This window comes from Tachysurus fulvidraco, chromosome 4, assembly GCF_022655615.1.
Source record: "Tachysurus fulvidraco isolate hzauxx_2018 chromosome 4, HZAU_PFXX_2.0, whole genome shotgun sequence".
In the NCBI taxonomy this organism is placed as follows: Eukaryota; Metazoa; Chordata; class Actinopteri; order Siluriformes; family Bagridae; genus Tachysurus; species Tachysurus fulvidraco.
This window is the reverse complement of record NC_062521.1, coordinates 18,241,961-18,258,708: the sequence shown is the minus strand read 5'-3', so window position 1 is coordinate 18,258,708 and position 16,748 is coordinate 18,241,961. Positions and strand designations below refer to the sequence as shown.

At 36.1% G+C, this 16,748-nt stretch overlaps 2 protein-coding genes across 2 annotated transcripts in view; both read left to right on the top strand.

Annotated features, from left to right (window-relative positions):
- Nucleotides 1-11,478, top strand: part of chuk (component of inhibitor of nuclear factor kappa B kinase complex) — a 13,637-nt gene extending 2,159 nt beyond the window's left edge. Inside the window, exons 4-22 of the mRNA XM_027136323.2 lie at nucleotides 1-112; nucleotides 232-301; nucleotides 415-503; nucleotides 757-846; nucleotides 1,989-2,113; nucleotides 4,498-4,605; nucleotides 4,714-4,849; nucleotides 4,935-5,129; nucleotides 5,220-5,322; nucleotides 6,411-6,534; nucleotides 6,644-6,795; nucleotides 6,991-7,052; nucleotides 7,161-7,270; nucleotides 7,349-7,398; nucleotides 7,917-8,025; nucleotides 9,245-9,392; nucleotides 9,529-9,644; nucleotides 9,730-9,829; nucleotides 10,411-11,478. The exon at nucleotides 1-112 is cut by the window's left edge and continues 6 nt beyond it. Of these exons, the coding sequence (XP_026992124.1) occupies nucleotides 1-112; nucleotides 232-301; nucleotides 415-503; nucleotides 757-846; nucleotides 1,989-2,113; nucleotides 4,498-4,605; nucleotides 4,714-4,849; nucleotides 4,935-5,129; nucleotides 5,220-5,322; nucleotides 6,411-6,534; nucleotides 6,644-6,795; nucleotides 6,991-7,052; nucleotides 7,161-7,270; nucleotides 7,349-7,398; nucleotides 7,917-8,025; nucleotides 9,245-9,392; nucleotides 9,529-9,644; nucleotides 9,730-9,829; nucleotides 10,411-10,467 (2,056 nt within the window). The 3' untranslated portion in view covers nucleotides 10,468-11,478. The remainder of the gene's footprint in view (nucleotides 113-231; nucleotides 302-414; nucleotides 504-756; nucleotides 847-1,988; nucleotides 2,114-4,497; nucleotides 4,606-4,713; nucleotides 4,850-4,934; nucleotides 5,130-5,219; nucleotides 5,323-6,410; nucleotides 6,535-6,643; nucleotides 6,796-6,990; nucleotides 7,053-7,160; nucleotides 7,271-7,348; nucleotides 7,399-7,916; nucleotides 8,026-9,244; nucleotides 9,393-9,528; nucleotides 9,645-9,729; nucleotides 9,830-10,410) is intronic.
- A 1,484-nt stretch (nucleotides 11,479-12,962) lies between these two features.
- Nucleotides 12,963-15,426, top strand: LOC113636307 (glutathione S-transferase omega-1-like). Its single transcript, XM_027136337.2, has 6 exons — nucleotides 12,963-13,152; nucleotides 13,876-13,984; nucleotides 14,095-14,317; nucleotides 14,493-14,594; nucleotides 14,773-14,879; nucleotides 15,144-15,426. Exons 1-6 carry the CDS (start codon nucleotides 13,122-13,124, stop codon nucleotides 15,292-15,294), a joined length of 723 nt encoding a protein of 240 aa, XP_026992138.2. The 5' UTR covers nucleotides 12,963-13,121; the 3' UTR covers nucleotides 15,295-15,426.
- The last annotated feature ends 1,322 nt before the right edge of the window (nucleotides 15,427-16,748 follow it).

Here is a 16,748-nt window from a genome sequence, read left to right as displayed (position 1 = left end):
CCACTTGAACGTGGTGACAGCAAGAGAAGTACCAGAAGAAATGAAACACATTGCCTTGAATGACTTGCCACTTTTAGCCATGGAGTACTGTTCCAGGGGAGACCTTCGTAAGGTGCCCTAATGCATTATTTTCTTTTACATTTCTTAAATGCAGTGCTTCAGGTTAATACAGTCACTCTTAGAAAAGGTTTCTCTTTTTTCTGTCATATCTATATTGTTGTTTTTTTGTAGTTATTAAGCAAACCTGAGAATTGCTGTGGACTAAAAGAAAGCGAGGTGCTATCCTTACTCAATGATGTCGGTAATGTATTACCTTTCATGAAAACACCTTCCATGTTTTGCAGTATTTTTCTAGTTATTGCTTAAATTTGTGTAAAACAAATTCTAAACTAAAGTCATTTTTGATATTAACAGGTTCAGGAATTCAGTATCTTCATGCAAACAAAATCATTCACAGAGATTTAAAACCAGAGAATATCGTACTTCAGGAAATCAACGGAAAGGTATCTCTTTGTTAAATAAGCATATTTAAAATTCTAATTGAAATTTTCACACATACACAGTACAACATGTAAGGAAATGCTTTTTTATCCTTCATTTAAAAATTGGTAATAGTAAAGAAAAGAACTAAACAATGGAAAACAATAGGAAAATCAGGAATATATTTATATCAGGAAAATATAATCAGAAACAGTGCTTTCTTTCCACTTTTCTCATGACTAGCATGGGCTCACTTTGGGTATTTTGTGTTTTTAGCTGGTCCACAAGATAATAGACCTGGGCTATGCAAAAGATCTGGATCAAGGGAGTCTATGCACATCTTTTGTGGGCACTCTGCAGTATCTGGTGAGTTCTTTGTATTGTATTATGACTAGAAATGTCCTTGAAATCTGGTTTTGAGCTGATTAAGCTATACATTTATAAATTTGGTGTATTAATAAAGGACTGAGTTTCTGCTACTGGCTCTGTAGAATTTTCTTATTATTATCTTAAAGGTAGGGTCTCCGATATTGGAGAAATGCTTCAGAAAACTGCATTGGGCCACCAAACAACACAAAAATCAAAACAAACGTGTAGCCAATGAGCAGAAAGGGGCAGGTCTTGTCAATATGGGCGGAGAGAGTGTTGAGTGTGCATGTGCGCATATTCACAGATTTGAATTTCCAGAGTAAATAACTCCTGAGCTAAACGCTGTTACTACACAAATAACACCTCGTTTCTATCGTAGTAATGTAGAGAGGCAGCTACAAACCGCGTTTTGCTAGTAACAGCGTTTGGCTCAGGAGTTATTGACTCGGGGAAACTCCAATCTGTGAATATGCGGCCAACTTCCCGCTCCTTCAGTTCTTTCCAGTGCTGGAAAGCTGATCCTATATTAACACGGGTCCTACTTCTTGCCTTATCGTAAGCCTTTCTTCGCTTTCTTTCTTTGTTTTTATCCTTCATGTCAATGTTAAAACCGCTTTCTGCTAATGTCACACATGCACACTGAACACTCTCTCCGCCCATATTGACAAGACCTGCCCCTTTCTGCTCATTGGCTACACGTTTGTTTTGATTTTTGTTTTGTTTGGTGGCCCAACGCAGTTTTCTGAAGCGTTTCTCAAATATCGGAGACCCTACCTTTAAGTCCAGGCCCCTTACATTTAGCAGATAGTGACTCACAATGGGCTTTGTGGTCTATCACATTATTTTAGCTAAATAAAATACCAGCAAGTTAAAACTTAATTATTTCCATTATTCGCCTAAAAAACGTAGCGCAAAAGTGCTAATAAATCATTGCTAACAATACTTGGCTAATTCCCAATTGTTAAATATATCTAGCTAATCAGAGGCCACAGGAATGCAAATGAAAAGAGTTTTGTTTTGTTTTCTTAGGAAATAATGAGTAGAGTATCGAACCAGTAAGGAGTTTTATACCAAGCAGATGTATCAGCACAATGTTTTGTAAAAGCATTGGTTTAATGGTCAAATCTGCTTTGTTTTAGGCCCCAGAGTTATTTGAGAGCAAACCCTACACGGTCACTGTGGATTACTGGAGCTTCGGCACAATGGTTTTTGAGTGTATTTGTGGTTTTCGTCCATTTCTACATAACCTGCAACCGGTGCAATGGTATGTGGCAACTTCAGACCATGACTGTTAGATGTTTAAGTGTTAAAGTGTGTGAAGATTTAAGTGTCTTAAACATTCCTCTCTTCTGTAACATTGTCACGTTGCTTACCTCTGTTCTTTCTGGGATGCTGTTATTACTCATATTGCCAGGATGTTATGTAAGGAATAAAACAGGACCTTGCTTTTCATCAACACATCATCACACTGCCGAGGGTATTTCCACATGTTCAATAGAGTCTTAAACAACAGCCGTTTGCCAACAATTATGCAGTTTTATTAAGGAATGACACACATCCACTCAGTCTGGGACGTTTGTGTGGTTATAGGTAAATCCCCAGCTGGTTTATACTTGACGCATGATTTTGAAGTCAGCGTCATTAGCAGCATTCACTAGATGGCATGTCAGAGACTTAACATCCCTGCCCATCAGGTTTCCAAGCCAAAATGTTTAATGATTTATCTACGGCATCATTAAACACACAGATGATGTCAGTGTTTCTTAAAACACTTAAAATCAGTTTCTGATGTCCTTCTGCTGCTGTTATGGGCTGCATCTCAAATCAAAATTTTGACTTTACATTCAGAAGTATTTACTAATCTAAAAAATCCAGAAGACCTACAAAAAGCAGAATTTGAGTTTATTCAGTCTGTACTTTACAGCTCATTTTCAAAAAGTCAACAAAACAATCCAACAGAAACATCTGTCTGTCCTAGATTCAGAGCTTTGCCTTTGTCAAGTTCATGCTCCATGCTGGGTGTGTTTGTTTGTGTGTCTGTATCTCTTTGTTAAAACTGATTAGCAACTACATCCAGTTTAGAGACACAAACCGACCTGAGAAACAAGGTGTTTTTGAAATCAGTTGTTTTATTTCTCTAGAGGCATTGTGAACTACACGTAATGTTCATTGCACCTACATCCTCAAATTTCTTGACACAATACCCTACAACTGGACACTGGCTTTGTGAGAAAACACTGACACTATAGACAACATTGGCCCAAATATTACATTTTAATAGTTTTTATTATTCTGTAGTAACAACATATCAAACTTTCATGTTAATGTAAGATCAATAGATCAGGATTTATAATATAAAGTGTAATTATTAACATGCTATTTTAGTCTTTTCAGTGTCACAGATGTTTTTCATGGCAACATTATTAATATGGTTAGATAGTTTGATGGTAAATTTGGCTGATTAGTCAACTGCATATCTGTTAAAATACATCAAGTCAACACGATGATTATTAACCACATCCCAGTTACATAAAGCTTACTAAGAAACAGTGTATATCTGACTAAACAATCTACTGCCCTGTTTCTCTGGAAACATACTAAACATACCACATACCACTCATCATTACGTTTACTGTAGCTGCATCTTTTTTTTTTTAAACATCACATAGTTAAATCCACTCACTTAAAGGCGCGGTGCAGGATGTTTGAAAGCCAATGTTGACGTTTGAAATCACCAAAACAAACATTCTCCTAACCCAAATGGGCAACACCCCACAATCACCCCACACACAAATACGTAACCCAGGCAACTGTTATGGCGGAACCTGGTGGGGCAGCTGGCCGAGGTGATATCTTTATCAGTAAATGAACTCAATGAGTAATACTATGGTAATACAAATGTGTTTTTGTAGTACTGTGTGTTGTACCATGAAAGGTTTAGCTCCGTTTCACGTGGAAGACGGCGTTCAACACCTGCTTCTTGCCTTATCGTAAGCCTTTTTTCGCTTGTCGTTTTTATCCGCCATGTCAGTGCTTCAGTCGTGTTCTGCTAATGTCAGACATGCGCACTGAACACTCTCTCCGTCACATATTGACAAAACACGCCCCTTTCTGCTTGTTGGCTACACGTTTGTTTTGTTAGTAGGCTCAGTTTTCTGAAGCATTTTTCAAACAACGTGCACCCCATCTTTAATGCAGATTTTCGGAATATATTCTATGCAGTTGTGGACATGTCTGCAAACATCTACACCTGTAAATAAGTAATCACAGATTTAATGTGCTATTATTTAGAAATGGTTCGATGTAATTTCTTTAATGTAATTTATGTTATGGATGTAATTACAAAACGGTTCAGTATTGTGTACACAGTTAAAGTGCATGCTTGCTGAAATGTGACCATGGCAGAGCTAATTAATTATGTTTCATAAAGAGCAGTATAATGTTAATATGAAATTATGGATGTTAGATTAGAATTTACTGATATAAAGCTTTAATTTGCTTCCCAGTTACTGTTTGACACAATTGGTGCAACCGGTGCGTTTTATATAAAGTGTCCTTTTTTCATCTATCAAAATTAGTGCAAACTTAGACTATTAACATTTTTGTACGTGTGTCTTTGTAGTCACATTTGTTGTCAATTTTTTCTAGGACAAGCAAAGTACGTAACAAAGGCCCAAAGGACATCATGGCTGTAGAGGATATGAATGGAGAAGTCAGGTTTTCTACTCATCTTTCTTATCCCAATAATCTCAGCAGGTAACAGTTGGCCAAACTTTCTGTTTGACATTAATACAAAGCCCTAACCATCTTGAGATGTATTCCTAAGAGACAAACTGAGTGATGTTTAATGTTGTCTACTATTAGCACGCTGTTGGAGCCTTTGGAGTGTTTGCTACAGTTAATGCTGAAGTGGGATCCAGTTCAGAGGGGAGGAGTAACACACCCTGATACTAAACAGCCACAGTGCTTCGCACAACTTGATCAAATACTGAACATAAAGGTTGGTTGTCCAGCCTGTGTGACCTTTTGTATTATTAGTAAATGCCAGCAGGTGGATCTATTTAACTCGTATATATTTGCTGTAGGTTGTACACATCTTAAACATGACCACAACCAGGGTACATTCTTTTCGTCTGAGCCCTGAGGAGACCCTTCACTCCCTGCAGCAGAGCATCGAGGATGTGACGAAGATTGAACAAGGGAATCAAGAGCTTCTTCAAGAGACAGGAGTCATGCTGGATCCGAGAAAGCCTGCAGCACAATGTGTTCTAGATGGAGTCGTAAGAGTCTTTTAGGTGTTTTATTTTGTCTTTTTACTTGGCTTGAATCTCTCATCTGATTCATTACTTTTCATTTTCTTTGCATATCAGAGAGGATGGGACAGTTACATAGTGTATCTGTTCGATAAGAGCCTAACCAAGTACACAGGACCGTTTACTGCCAGGCCGCTTCCAGAGAGTGTGAACTTTATTGGTGGGTTTATCCAGAGATTTTCTTTTTCACAGTATCAAATCATTCAATGATTCCCTTTATTCTCTGTGTTATTTGCTATAGACTAGTGTACAATTTAACCCTTCTGCAGACCTCGGGTCAATCTGACCCGGCTGGAAAGTTTAATGTGTCATACCTTTGTTTCCTTCCATGTATTTGCCTGAAATTTTCCGGGATTGTTCCAAATTATGAACTTTGCAAGTAAAATTAATTTTGTCTATTTTCATTGAACAACTTGACCCGGCCACATTTAGTGGGGCAGTAGGTCACATTTTTGCCCTTTTCAGCACAATGAACATACTGTACATACAGACACAAAAATGCACACACAAAATGTCCACTAACACTCACACACCACACACATGCACACACAAAAACACACACACTAATAGGGCATTGCATTTCATTAGGCCTCCAGAAAAAAAAAGCTACATATTTGTAAATATTTCACACTTTCGATATGCCTTTGCCTAGCAGATGGCAAAATATGATCTACTGAAATGATGCTACACACACACACACACACACACACACACACACATACACAAGCATTGGGCATTGCATTTTGATTTATAACCATTCAAGTCATTTTGGCCCTAAAAAAACATTTTTTTTTATTTGCTGACATTAAAAATGGTCAAAATGGTTTCAAAACAATCCACTGGCTTTGAAATATACCAGCCTGTAATTGTGCATTAACTTTTGTGCCTCTATAGTGAAAATAATTCAAAATGTATGTTTTTTACTAGAAAATTAGGTATTTTGCATATTAATGAGGTTTATTATACCAAATATTACAACATTTTTTGCAAAATATATGTTAATATGTTGGAAACAAGTTAGACTAAGAAGGTGGGAAAAAAAGGCTATCATATATACTTCATTTTTTATGAGCAGTCAAAACAGACAAGGTCAAGTTGACTCTGCGCTCCTTATTTGCATAGGAATGCACACGAGGTCTGCAGAAGGGTTAAAATATAATGCTAATGGCAAAATTAAATAATAAAAGGGAAAAATGTAAAAATATTATCAGCTTTGTTTTAGCCCCCATATTTTTTTATTGTTTTTAGTGCGTGAGACCAAGACCCAACTTCCTTTGAATACCCTTAAGAAAGTTTGGGGTGAGGCAGTGAGCTACATCTGTGGCCTCAGAGATGACTACAGTCGCCTTTTCCAGGGCCAAAGAGCTGCCATGTATGTCTAATACAGGAGAACACCCCATAACTGGTTGATTAAAGTTGCTGGTTCTATATCAGGCTTGATCATCTTTTGTCTCTTCATGTTTTTGTGTACTTTTCTATAGGTTGAGTCTTCTTCGGTACAACACCAACCTCACTAGATACAAGAATCTGATGTTTTCATGTTCACAGCAGTTAAAAGCTAAGCTTGATTTCTTTAAGAGTAGTATCCAGTATGACCTGGAAAAGTACAGTGATCAGATGCAGTATGGAATCTGTAAGTCCTGGAATTCATTCTTTTTCAAAGGGCACATTAATTTTTTTTTTTTTTTTTTTTTTTTTTTTTTTTTTTTTTTTTTGCAGTTAAACTCTGGTGCAGTGTATTGTCCAGATAATACAGTATCTGTACAGTGTCCAGATAATTCAGTAAATAAAACAAATGATCTAAAAGGTCTTTATTTATTCCGTGTAGCTTCTGAAAAGATGTTAAAGGCATGGCAGGACAATGAAGAGAAAGCTGCTGCATTTGGACAGGTATATTTATAAGTCCGATCTGAACTTTAGCCTTCAGTTTAAATATAATAAAAGCATTTTCTGTAGATGAAGCAGTCGTAATGACAAATGATTGTGCTTTTATCAAAGGTTGCAGAGATTGGCCATCTAGATGAAGAGATTATGTCCTTACACTCTGAGATTGTGGAGCTTCAGAGAAGTCCTTATGCTCGCCGCCAAGCAGATGTCATGGAGCAGCTGTAAGTATTCATTTGCACTTGTCCTGTTATAAACCTGTCTATTTTTTACCCCTTACCATTGCATTTATTTATTTTTAGTGAGGAGAAAGCCATCGAACTCTACAAACAACTGAAAGCAAAATGCAAAAGTAAGAAGTGTTTAAATAACCTTGTGTATTATCTGTTTACAGAATTAATGAGGAGTGCTAAATAAGCTGCTAGATATATTTTATTCAATAAGTGCTCATGAACTGATTATGTAATTGGAGTCTGCATGTTGGTCCACTTTAAAAACAGGAAATCAGGAAAGGGAGCATTTTAAAATGTCTTACAGGTTGTTACAACAGCCGATAGCGTTCAGGGGTTCAGGGTACCCTACACACCCCACTAAGTTTAAATGTTGTTATAAGGGAAACAACCTCTGGGAAGCTGCATCAGAAATTCACAGATAACAAATGTTTAATAAGAATTAGTTGCTACTGTAATGTTATACCTGCATTATGTTTATAGACGGTTGGATGTTTGCTTTCCAGGTAGCATTTGAATGAACAAATACAGTGTCAATCATCAAAATTATTTTATAGTTCTTGTTAAAGTAAGAATACCTACAAAAGACATTTGACTGGTATGATTTCATGGACAATTGTTTTATTCTTTTTCTTCACAGTGAATGACTCGCAGCATGGTTACAGCGACAGCTCTGAGATGGTGAAAGTAATTGTACAGACTGTACAGAATCAAGACAAAGTGTTGAAGGACCTCTATGCCCATCTCAGGTAAAGAAGCCATCCTCGATATAAAACAAAAATAATCTTATTGCTTTTACAGTTTTTACATCATAGTTAGAGATTGTCCCATCAACCAGGTTGTGTTGAATGAAATGGTTTGGTGTCTAGACTAAATGACTCAATCTTGCAGAGTTTCATTCATCCTACAGGCAACAACAGCTGTACTGAAAAGTAGGCAATTCCCAGTGTTTAAACACTACCTGTGACTCACATGTGTAAGGGGCATACCAGATCTGCATTCGGTTTTGTTATGGATGTCTTCCTGGTCTCATTATTTTTACTTTCTTGTTGTGACATCAACAGTCTCAAAGTTGCCAGCTTTAATCAGCAAACCCGTTCACAACTCTATAACTGTCTTATGATTCCATTTCACTGTTTACTTGCATACCACCTTCAATGTCAATAGAAATTGAAGATGAAAGATGAGATCAGGATGGCATCACATTCAGGTTTTTTTTTTCAGCTATTTTAATCATGAACTATTTTTAATAATAATTATTTATGTATTTAGAAAATAAAAGCACACTGGAATTACTGGTTTAATTTTCCATGCAGAAGAGCATCTTCAACTGAGCAGAATTTTATCAGGGTTTTAAAAAAAAATATTGGAGGTGGAAGCCCAACATGTGAACTCTACATTAAGTGCACACAATAAAGTCACAAAAGTCAACAAACTGGGGTTTTTTGGAGTGTTTTGACATTTTGCCTGAAACCATTGTACATGGAGGAATATTTTCTATATGACTCACATGATTTGTGATCAGAGACCTAAACCACTGAGATTAAAATGGGCCAACTCTGACTGCATAAACAAGAACTGCAAACTGAAATGGCAATCTTTAAAAGCTTGTGGTTATCCAAACTGAGCCACAAACGACTAACAAACTGAGAGTCAGTGTGAACTCTGATGAGTCTCACACTTTTAGATCACTGACAAGATCTCCAAATGATTAGAGACTAAAACATTTACACATCCTGGGAAGAGAAATGTTCTGACAAAGTTTCTCAGACAAATGACAAAACATCTTTTAATAATTAATTACATTACAAGTCTTTATGAAACATTTGACATTGATGGAGATTTGCCTATTCAGCCACAAGAGCATTAATGAGGTTGGACACTGACGTTGAAGGCCTCTATTGAGGATGCTCAAACTCTTCCACTTCACCCTCAAGACTAAAGACTTTGTGTTTCCTTTTTTGCCAGTAAAATTCTGCAGAGCAAACAGAAGATTATTGAATTGTTCCCAAAGATTGAAAAAACTCTGGAGAACATTAAGGAAGCTGATGGAGTTGTGATGCAGATGCAGATGAAGAGACAGAGGGAGTTCTGGCACTTATTAAAGATTGCATGTGTGAGTATTGCATTGATTTGATCTAAATTGAGCCTCTGACAGTGTATGCAAACATTTCATATTGGATCTCTGCAATGTTCAGCTGCATTATAATGGGGCTGTTTTAAGTAAACAGGGAATGTATTTATTCTTGCAGGCACAGAACACCACTCGTAGCCACGTTGCAGAGGTAGCTCTCTCACCTTGGCCTCAACAACCTCAGCAATGTTGCTCTCCACACCTGTCCATGTCCCTGCCAGCTCCACATGACTCGTAACTCCTCATTTTCACACATTTCAGTTAACACAGACCTAGCTGTGTATTGTATTCAATAACATAATTTAAATCTGTTTTCCAGTGAAACGGTTAATCATCTACTGGAGGAGAATCAGAAGTATTTAAGCCAGCTCACGAGCCTGCTACAGGAGGCAACTGAGGAGAAATCAGAGAGTATAATGGTGAGTACAAAAGCGTGAATATGCTTTGTGATCTATATTGTATCATTAAACAGTAAATAGCATTCTAATGCGAACACAATAAAGAAAACATTTTGCAGTGGTATATTTAATGGTGAAGCCAAAAGTTCAGCTAGCTATAATGCAAGTGGCAGAATATTGTTTTTATTAAAATATATTTATTAACTTATTAAGAGTTACATAAAAGATTGAAAATACAAGCTCAATCTGATCACACAGTGTAAGGGAAAAACTTTGTTTGCTATCCAGTAAGACTCAGTTAGAAGTTTTAGGTTGTTCAATGTGCCAGTACTGGGCCCATGAGCAAGACGCTTAACTGCTGACTTCTATAAATGAGAAGCGGTAGTTGCTCTGGATAAGGACGTCTGCCAAATGCCATAAATGTAATTGTTTAGGTAAAGGTAAACATTTGAATATCCAATATTGTGATTGTATCATAAACCATAATAAAATCTTAGGTGGTTATTGTGCTATGAAACTTGACTATTAAATTATTTGTTATGTCTACCTCTATAAACATTTTTGCTGATTCAAATCCATGTTTGTTTTTCTGTTCTATACAGGATCAAGACTGGAGCTGGACTAAATATGAATCGCTGCTTGCAAAACTCCATTTATAATTTTATTTATGTTATGATAATCATCACCTGATTGGATTGCTGTTGGCACATGGGCTTTCATCAGTAGTAGTAATCTGTCGAAATCATGGTTTGTAGTGTCGTAGTAACATAACACACAAAGATGTATTTTTAATTGGAATAATGCCACCTTATACACACAAAACATATACATACACTGTTAAAAAGCTGAACTCATCCCAGGCTTCAGGGCATGTCAGACAGTCCAGATTTTATTGCTCTGTCCCTTACGCAAACACAAAAAATGTGGACTGTCCAGAACACCTTGAGTAGTGGTTTGAGAACCACTGCTTTAATTACACAAGTATTTATTTATTATAAAGCAACGTAATTTAATTTGTACGGGCTAATTGTATGTGGATTTGGTGTCTTTCTATTGCTCAGCATCTGCACTTTAGAGGCTCACTGTGAATGTTGGATTTTTACTGCCGAGAAAGCGCATTGGACTGTAAAATTAAGCCTGTATAGGAGTGATATTTTTGAAAGACATCGACTAAGTCACAGAATTTAAACAACAAAACTGCCTGAATCTTGCCCAGGAAAGCTGGTCATCATATTAAATCCACCTCCTATCCATCAATTCTAGCAGTTGTTCATTACAACAAGCACATAACTGGCAACATGTGTGGCTGTGGAGCAGGAAAACTGAAGGTGCTGATGTTATCATTATTATTATTATTATTTTTTTTTTTTTTGGATAAGTGAAAGAAGTGTCATAGTGTCATCAGTGCAATGCCTGTAGAACGGCCTGTTCAGTGTCAGTTTGGGGATATATGAACGTCACTATATAAATCTTGGTTCTTTGTTGATTTTGAGAATGTAGGATCTTTCTTTTTGATAGCTCTGAACAGAAGGTTGACGGTTTAAGAGTTCATTATGTTATTTCATCAGATAATGTTAGACATATACTAATAAGTTCGATACATTTTCTTAACTGAAATGTTCTTGTTCTCTGGTTTATTGTACATTACAAATAAAAGTCATTAAAATGTTGTTAATGTCTTTTTAGTGCCTGTGTTTTGGTGGGCTTTGACACGAAGGAGTACATTATTAACATTACAGTAGATATGATCAGGGGCGGTTCTAGACCTTTTTTAGGGTGACTTCAGCCCCCCTGTCTGTGATCTCAGCCACCTTAAAACTATGAGTATAATTTTTACTTTCAAAAATAAAAAATAAAAATTACGTTAAAATGTAGGACATGTCGATGGGAAAGAAATTTATTTATCAGTTTGATCCGAGAGCGATTTTTTACTGTGCTTTTACGCGCGTGCGTTGTAGTCTTTCAGCACGCGCAGTCAGAGCTGGAGGCGTTTATAACGTTAATCGGCGGAAAACCACAAAGACGGCAATCAAAAGCAGTGAAATTTCACAATTCTTATTACCAGAGTTGATAGCACAAACAAAATATTAATGCAAACAATCCATTCAATACTAAACAAAAATAACATTTATTGATTTGGTCTTTGTCTTGTGAATTTTTTTATTTTTTATTAATGACTGCATTAATTGGACACACTGTTCATAGAGAATGTACAAATACATGAACTGATCTGATTCAAGACTGGCATCATTACATCATACATAAAATTGTGGTGTCCACTTTTACCATTTTAAATAATACCATAACGTTTGGCTTACTATGTAGTCATATAATATATAATATAAAACTCTTCTTGTTTTAAATTCTCACTGATGGCTAAAAACCCCCTAAAGATGAAATCCTAGAACCGCCCCTGGGTATGATGTCAGGAATAGGTTAGATTATTTGTAGAATTTAAAGGGATATATAATTGCTTTTCTAAAAGCATGTTAAAATGCTAAAGAAAGTGATGTAGCTTTAACACTCTATGTCTTAAAACCTGAGTCAAAATTGGCGCACAAAGCCTAGAAAAGAAATCTTTAAGTAGCTACATTCAACAAATATTCCACTGTATTTTAAAACTTTTTCCTAATGATGATGAAATGCTAATCTTTCTACTGCAAGACATCATCATCATTATTATTCTTATTCTTATTCTTATTATTATTATTATTATTATTATTATTATTATTATTATTATTATTATTATTTAGTATAACATGACAGAAACGTGTTAGAGAGCTGCTGTTACACTATATGGCCAACGTTTTTAGACCCCTGTCCATCACACACACTATAGCATTACTATTTACTGGAACTATAGGGACAAAACCTGTTTCATCTTTGCATTGTCACTGTGCACAACACTTTTTGTTTTGCCAATTTTAGAGTGGCAGAACTCCTGCACAGAGACCTGACCCCAACCCCACTGAACACATTTGGGATGTGGAAGGCAGACTGGACCCCAGACCTCACCTGACAAAGTCACGTGCCAACATCTGGTGAAAAGCCTTTTACATTAAGGGTGAGTTTACTGAAAGGAAATCACTCATGTCATGTCCGGTTTTATCAGCGCCATCAGTTTAAAGCTGCTCCTTAAACCCCATTCACACTTCTGCCTTCTGTCACAACCGAGAGCGCTACCCTTTCCTTTTATTTCTATTTCTTTTCTTCTTTTTAATTGGCAAATACTAAATGATATTTTATTGTAAAGAAGTTGCGTCTTTTTAATGAATCCAGCTACAGTATATTTTTGCAGCTCCAGACGGTGACTATGGCTTCGACCCAGAAATGTGCTGTAAAAGGTAAAATTAATAAGTATAAAAAATTAATAAATATAAATAATTTTATATTAAATTTATATAACTTCTATATAATTGAATTTTATATACGTATATGTATATATGTATATACGCGCGCGCGCGCGTGTGTGTGTGTATATATATATATATATATATATATGTATATATAAACTTTTTTTAACCTTGTGTTTCTGTCAGCTGTACCATGCATAACTCCAATAAGAGATATCGTGTATATTAACTACATGAAATTTAAGCAGATCTGTAAACTTTTTAATGTAAGATCTGAAACGTGCATAATTAAATGTAGCATTTTGGTGATGACTTAGCAAAATAGTCCCAGGTGGAGTTAGGAACCAAAATCAGTGCTGATGAGTGTGTGCTTAGTCACCAGTGATTATTTTACCCGGCACCATGATGCGACTATGTTATTTAATACACAGAGTTGTGACAACAGAAGACAGAACATAGTCCTAAAGTGCCAGCAGAACAGCTCCAATGCCTGAACATGGATAGTAAGACACTACGTATATGGAACTGTGCTGGAGCTATGGACACGTTTTCTTTTAGGACATATTACATACATTTTTTTTATTAGGGTAAAGGTCTAAAATGACAATTAGACATTCACTTGAAATATGATCTGTTGACTGTAAATAGCATAGCTTATGATTTTGATCATTTTCCTACTATTCAAACCAGTCATGGAAGTGATGTATTTTCCAGGAAGCTGTGCTCCTGGAGTTGTACCCAAAGGCAAGATCCGACTCTATAGTATGAGATTCTGTCCATATGCCGAGAGAAACAGTCTGGTGCTTCATGCCAAGGGAATAGAGTAAGTTTTGATGTTGGCATAAGAGTTTGGATTCTGTTTGAAATTAAATTGTAAAACAGAATGTTTGTAAGCATTATAATCTTAAAATTACTCCCATTATCTCATTGTAGGTATGAAACTATCAACATCCATTTGAAAGAGAAACCCGAATGGTACCTGGAGAAGAACCCTCTTGGCGCAGTGCCTGCATTGGAGACACCCTGTGGTCAGGTGGTCTACGAATCAGCGATTATATGTGAATTCCTGGATGAGATATACCCTGAGAAAAAACTATTTCCCTCTGACCCCTTTGCAAAAGCTCAGCAGAAGATGTTGCTGGAGGAATACTCAAAGGTATTTGCTTTGTGCTCATATTGTATTTCAAAAATGTAGGTGTAAACAGTGTGTATTGAAGACAAAACTTCTAGTTGAGAAGGATGTCACTGCTTGTTTTGTTTAAGTGTCAGTTTTAAATACTGTGTGGGGTTTTATATAACTGTTACTTCATAAGGTTTTTTTTTACTTTCAGGTCATTCCTCTGTTCTATAAAATTCCCATGGGCAAAAATAAAGGTGAAGATGTGTCCGCACTAGAAGCAGAGTTGAAGGAAAAGCTCTCTAAACTGAACAAGGTATAGTGCGATTTAAATAGTAAAATATCACATCTTTGTCTGTGTTGAATTAGTTTTAGCCCATGACAATAAATGTAAGCTTTAAACAATGTACATTGACATATATTTGGATGTGATTAATTTCTCAACATTGCATATATAGCTGTATTTATTGAATTATAATTGTATACCTTGGCAGGTTCTTGTTAACAAGAAAACCAAATTCTTTGGAGGTGATACAGTCACTATGATTGATTACCTGATCTGGCCATGGTTTGAGAGGGTGGATGCCTGGCAGCTCAAAAAGTATGACTTCTTATTTATACAAAAGTAAAATAAGTGACAAAGAGCACAATAAAAATAGAAAACATAAAAGAGCAATATGTGTAATTGAGCCAAAGTAGATTATTTTTGTATTCACTTGATGGTTGAAATTCTACAGCTCTTTATTAATTAATAGTGCACAATAAATTACTTATTGGTAATGCACAATATCTCTACATTTGGAGAGTGAATATGTTTCTGTTTTCTGAAAGTTGTGCAAATGAAAACACTCTTATTCTTTCTTAGCTGTCTGGATGCCACTCCAGAGCTGAACAACTGGATTTTGCAGATGAAGGAGGATCCATCCGTGAAAGCGCTTATGTTCAGCTTAGATACCCACAAAGCCTTTTTTACCTCATTTATGAATGGGAATCCCAATTATGACTATGGCTTATAAATGCATACTGTACTCTGTATGTAACTGAAATGTTTTTCAGTACAGATATTTTAACAAGTATAATGCTTTGTCACAGACTGTGTCATAAAATTGCATTAAAGTACCTTTAATAAATTCCAGTTTTTTACGTTACATCTCTGACTTACTTGTGTCTTATGGATTCTAAATACACTTAATGGTTCTAGCTTGGCACTGTTACCCATAACTCCCTTATTTGTGTTCTGGATATGGAATCTCAGGATTTCTTTATCACTGTCTTCTGGATATACCCTGGTCAGGGATCCTGAGCTGTATTGTTTATAATGTATGTTATTCCTACATCTGGAGAGTGAATATGCTTATAAGGAATGCACATTGAATGGGACACCATGCATACATTCATTTACACTCAGGGGCGATTTAGACTAGCCAGTCCACTTCCTGGCATAAACAACATTCAAAGAAACTCCACATAGAAAGGAACCCTAACGTCACCCCGGCAGCTCTGGAACAGTGAGTGAGAGAGATACCTGCTGTGTCACGCTGTCACTGGTTATATCAACATGCTTTGAAAATGTCAATTGCTAAAGAATGTAGGATCTTTCTTTTTGATAATTAGCTCTGAACAGAAGGTTGACGATTTAACAGTTCATTATGTTATTTCATCAGATAATGTTAGACATATACTAATTAGTTGTTACATTTTCTTAACTGAAATGTTCTTGTTCTCTGGTTTATTGTACATTACAAATAAAAGTAATTAAAATGTTGTTAATGTCTTTTTAGTGCCTGTGTTTTGGTGGGCTTTGACACGAAGGAGTACATTATTAACATTACAGTAGATATGATCAGGGGCGGTTCTAGACCTTTTTTAGGGTGACTTCAGCCCCCCTGTCTGTGATCTCAGCCACCTTAAAACTATGAGTATAATTTTTACTTTCAAAAATAAAAAATAAAAATTACGTTAAAATGTAGGACATGTCGTCGATGGGAAAGAAATTTATTTATCAGTTTGATCCAAGAGCGTTTTTTTTTACTGTGCTTTTACGCGCGTGCGTTGTAGTCTTTCAAAAGTGCGGCATCAGCTGTCTGCTTTATCTGACCGGACTGCGGTGTACGCGCAGTCAGAGCTGGAGGCGTTTATCTATAACGTTAATCGGCGGAAAACCACAAAGACGGCAATCAAAAGCAGTGAAATTTCACAATTCTTATTACCAGAGTTGATAGCACAAACAAAATATTAATGCAAACAATCCATTCAATACTAAACAAAAATAACATTTATTGATTTGGTCTTTGTCTTGTGAATTTTTTTTTTTATTATTAATGACTGCATTAATTGGACACACTGTTCATAGAGAATGTACAAATACATGAACTGATCTGATTCAAGACTGGCATCATTACATCATACATAAAATTGTGGTGTCCACTTTTGCCATTTTAAATAATACCATAACGTTTGGCTTACTATG

Excerpts from the sequence above, each read along its gene's own strand:
- LOC113636307 (XM_027136337.2), top strand. The coding sequence starts at position 13,122 with ATGGCTTCGACCCAGAAATGTGCTGTAAAAG. Across the intron at positions 13,985-14,094 it reads CTTCATGCCAAGGGAATAGA|GTATGAAACTATCAACATCC; the intron begins GTAAGTTTTGAT and ends ATCTCATTGTAG. Across the intron at positions 14,595-14,772 it reads AGCTCTCTAAACTGAACAAG|GTTCTTGTTAACAAGAAAAC; the intron begins GTATAGTGCGAT and ends ATACCTTGGCAG.